The 4158-nt window shown below is 47.8% G+C and overlaps 1 protein-coding gene across 1 annotated transcript in view; it reads right to left on the reverse strand.

Moving 5' to 3' along the window:
* IFT140 (intraflagellar transport 140) overlaps positions 1 to 4158 on the reverse strand; it is a 79947-nt gene that overhangs the window by 48784 nt on the left and 27005 nt on the right. The window contains exon 14 of the mRNA XM_008581411.1: positions 1594 to 1724. Within this exon, the coding sequence (XP_008579633.1) occupies positions 1594 to 1724 (131 nt within the window). The remainder of the gene's footprint in view (positions 1 to 1593; positions 1725 to 4158) is intronic.

Raw genomic sequence — 4158 nt, forward strand, 5'->3', positions numbered from 1 at the left:
AAAAAAGGAAAAAAAAAAAAAAAAAAAGTCTATGTTTCACAGGCCCAGAGCTTGATGAAGTACTGTAGGGGGACAAGACGAGCTGAGTGGCAAAGAACGGATAAGATCTCAAAAGAAGGCAGGCGCCTGAGGTGAGGCCTCATTTGCTGCCCCCCGAGGAGAGTAATGAACCAAGCGAGGACGACCCAGCCCTGCAGGAAATGCACATCCCCCACAGATGCCACCTGCATCCAACGCCGCAGGTGTCCCCACAGGCAGTCCTGTTCCAGCACTGTGCAGCTTTTTAGACGGAGTGCTCACTGAGTGCCTGAGTGGTGGCAGGAACACAGGTGGTTCCTTTCAAGCAAGACTGGCCTGGCAAGGGATGCAGAGTGGCAGGCAGAGTCGAGAGAGGAAACATGAATAAAAAGACATTCAGAACAAGAAAAACTCAGAATGTGGGTCATGGATAGTAGGGATTAAAAGAAAGGTTAGTTCTGAGGTTTGAAACCTGGTGGCCAAGAGCAGAGGTGCCCGGGTGAGAACTGGGACTCCAGGGAGTGAGGCTGGGCCAGAAGTCTGAGGCAGAGTGAGAAGGTCCAGTGAACGTGCTGAGGTGGGGGACAGCTGGGTCAGGAGAGATGTGAAGAAGGACGTGAGCACCCGGGAGTCACAGCAGGGGCGCGGGATAACGGCCACCAGTAAAGGGAGGTTCCAGAAAAGGGTCTGATGAGGAAGGTGTGTGGTACTGGCGGGGGGAATTTGGGGCAAGGCTGGGAGGGAGGCCCTGTGGGTATGAGCAAAAGTAACAGCAATAAAAAAAAGAGGAAAAAAAAGGAAGACAGAGGAAAACTAGCCAGTGAATATAGCACTCAACTGCACTGTTCTTCTGTGAGGCACTGATCACACCCAGAGAGCCACTTCAGCTCTCCTGCCTGCACTGGCTTCGCTGCAGATACACCCAGTCTGGAGGCCAGCTGCACTGCCTCTCCTGTGATAAGGACACAGGCTTAGATCCAGTGTCCTTCCAAACACTGTCTACTTTGCTTTCATGCCTTACTTTACGCAGAATTAAATATGAACTGCATGTGAAATATTATAAGCACTTTAAATTCTATGAACATGTTCTTAGCAGCAGCAGGAGCTGCAAGTTTATGTTACATCAACTCCATAAAGACAGACAATTATTTTTCCTAGAAATACAATCTCTACACAGACAAATTCCCTCCTTATCACCGGAGCTGTGACGGGTCTGGGTCCATTCCATTACTCTATCCTGTGACTTGTGGGCCATTTCCACAGACACTTCAGCCACAGCTCTTCCAGAGGTTCAAGTTCCTACTCTAATTCCAGAACCTTAAACCTGGAGAACAGAAACTAAAGACTCAAATCGACCCCAACCACCTACGTGTGTTTGTTTTCCTTTTTTTTTTAAATGACTGGTAAGGGGATCTTAACCCTTGACTTGGTGCCATGGCCGGCCCTTACTTTTTGTTTTAACTACTAGTGATTGCTGGGGTCTTTGAAGTTTGAACTATAAATAATTAGAAGTTGGACGTAACTGAATATCGATTTCAACATTTTCAACAAGATCCTCCCAAATCACAATCTTACGTGTTAGTCTCCTGTCCATGAAGGGACAGCATCTCTTTCTGATCAATTTGACCAGTCTTGAAGTCGAAGATGGTCACTGTGTCCATCTCAACATCGTAGAAGCAGATTTTGGAATCAGGGCTGTTGTCAGACTAGGGGAAGAGAAAACATGAAAGCTCACAGCATTTTTCTGCACCAGTGGGTGTGTGGGCTGTGCTCTGAGGGCCGAAGCCACATGCGTTTGAGAGAAATGTACCTGGCGTCAACCAAGACTACAAGTCACCCCAGCTTCCAGCGAGTAGTGAACTTTTCACATTCATAACATGAACATCAGCTTCTCTTCATGCCGCTGAAACAGTTTTTGAATTACTAGCTTAGATTTCCAGAGAATTGAAAACAAACTCTAAAAAACTGTCCAGCTGCTCTCAATATTGACTTGAGGGGCTATTTTAGCTGAGGCAGATTTAACCATGGGAACCAGAAAGAATGTGGATTCCGATAAACCAACTCTCACACAGGTGAGGGAAAAATAAACTTTGGAATGATGGAGGACGCTGGACACTCACGTTTTGGGCTGACGCAGGAGGTGATGAAGTTTGCCCACAGTAAAGAAGGCCAGGAATGGGGGCATCGCAGGGCGTGCAGTGTGCCACTGTGCTCGGAGACCAGGTCCACACCCGCTGCTCAGCCCCAGCTGCCCAGAGATACTCCTGGGAGCTTTTAAAGATAGCAGTTCTACTCATGAGTTCACAGCAGCACCGTGTACAACAGCCAAGAAGTGGAAACAGCTTCAGCGCCCGTCAATGGGTGGATAAACAACACATGCTACATCCACCCAGAGGGTTACTGCTCAGCCACAAGATGGAATGAATGTGGAAAATGAAAAATAGGAAAATCCACACTACAGTATGGATGAACCTCGAAAACATGCTAAGTGAAAGAAGCTGGACATGAAGGTTACATGTTGTATGATTTCAACTACATGAAATGTCCACAACAGGTAAATCCACAGAGACAGAAAGAAGATTGGTGGTTGCCAGAGCTGGGGGTGCGGGGGAAGGAACAGTAGTGACTACTGATGGGCACGGCTTTCTTTTGAAATGATGAAATGTTCTGGAACTAGATGGAGGTGGTGGGTGTACAACATTGTGAATGTGCTAAATGCCACTGAGTTACTCACTTTAAAATGGCTGATTTTGTATTACATAAATGTCACCTCAACTTTTTAGAGAAACTATTTTAAGAAAAAGATATGCTACCACCTCCCAAAGAGCACCTCGATTCTTTAATAACTACAGTATATGTTTCAAGTAGTGGAGAAAAATCTGGGAAAATCATGACCTGTGCCCTATCAGGCAGCATTGGCAATGACAGTGGATCGTCTCTGAGGGCACGTGCAGGTCCCTCACGTGTCCGTCTCCCGAAACGGCATCTCAGAGCTGCCACTCCTGCTGAAATTATACAGCCAATGCCCCTGAACTGAAAGGAAAGAAGCAGATCCTGGTTTCTGCGCTGAGATGGTGATTTAGCTGCCCCGAGTATGGTCCAGGCTGCAGGTGCCAGAACTGTCCAGGAGATTCTAATTTGCAGCCAAGACTGAAAAGCTGCTCTGCACCTACACTCATGCTGGTATTTAATGATTTTAAGGACTCTGGCTGCCCTCTTTCTGGAAATCTTTTTCTCAGTGCTCACGATTTCAAACTGTCCCCGACCTCACACTCAGCAGGCCTCTCCCTGGCTCACAGTGGTCCGCTCACCAGACTCTCCATGACCTCACACAGCTCTGTCTCCTGCACTTACTCTTTTATTCACTCAGCACTGCTGCGGGTCTCTCCTGCTCTTTCTTCCCTTGTCCTAGCCAACCTGCCATTGAGGTCAGGACCACGGGAAGGAGTCTTGGCTACAGCATTTGCTGGGCCAGTCCTTCGATAAGGAACTTGTAGCAGAATCCCCGATGATAAAACCATGGAAGTGGTAGGTGCAGAACACAACAGCTGCTGTCCTTACCACTGCCCATACAGTCCATCATTTCTCATTTACTTCTTTCTGATCTTTGCATAGGAGAGGTGTACATAGGCACGCACACTCAAAAGAAACTAAGGAAAGGGAACCAGCTTGGTTTCAACACTTGTTCTAATGCCCTTTCCCTCCACGCCCATTGGCATGTAGGTCTGGCAGCTAATTTAGCATTATTCTCAGACAGCACTCGCCCACCAGCTGACGCAATTCAGACACCAGCTTTGGGGTTAGCGGGGGAACACTGTCAGGAACTTAAGTAGACTGTGTAAAGCTTTATTTAGCAGATATTGGATTGTTAAATGGAATGTGAGTACTTTAAAAAAAAAAAAGGCAAGAAAATTAAAATTTACCAGAATTTTAGATTTAATAAAAAAGACTTGGGGCCGGCCCGGTGGCGCACTGCTGTAGTGCGCTGCTTGGGAAGCGCGGCGGCGCTCCCGCCAAGGGTTCGGATCCCACATACAGACCGGTTCCCGCTCACTGGCTGAGCGAGGCGTGGGAGCAACACCGAGGGTTGCGATCCCGTTGCTGGTCCTAGTCCGGTACGGGGGCGACACTGAGGGTTGC

Source organism: Galeopterus variegatus, unplaced genomic scaffold (genome assembly GCF_000696425.1).
Source record: "Galeopterus variegatus unplaced genomic scaffold, G_variegatus-3.0.2 Scaffold92, whole genome shotgun sequence".
NCBI classification, from domain to species: Eukaryota; Metazoa; Chordata; class Mammalia; order Dermoptera; family Cynocephalidae; genus Galeopterus; species Galeopterus variegatus.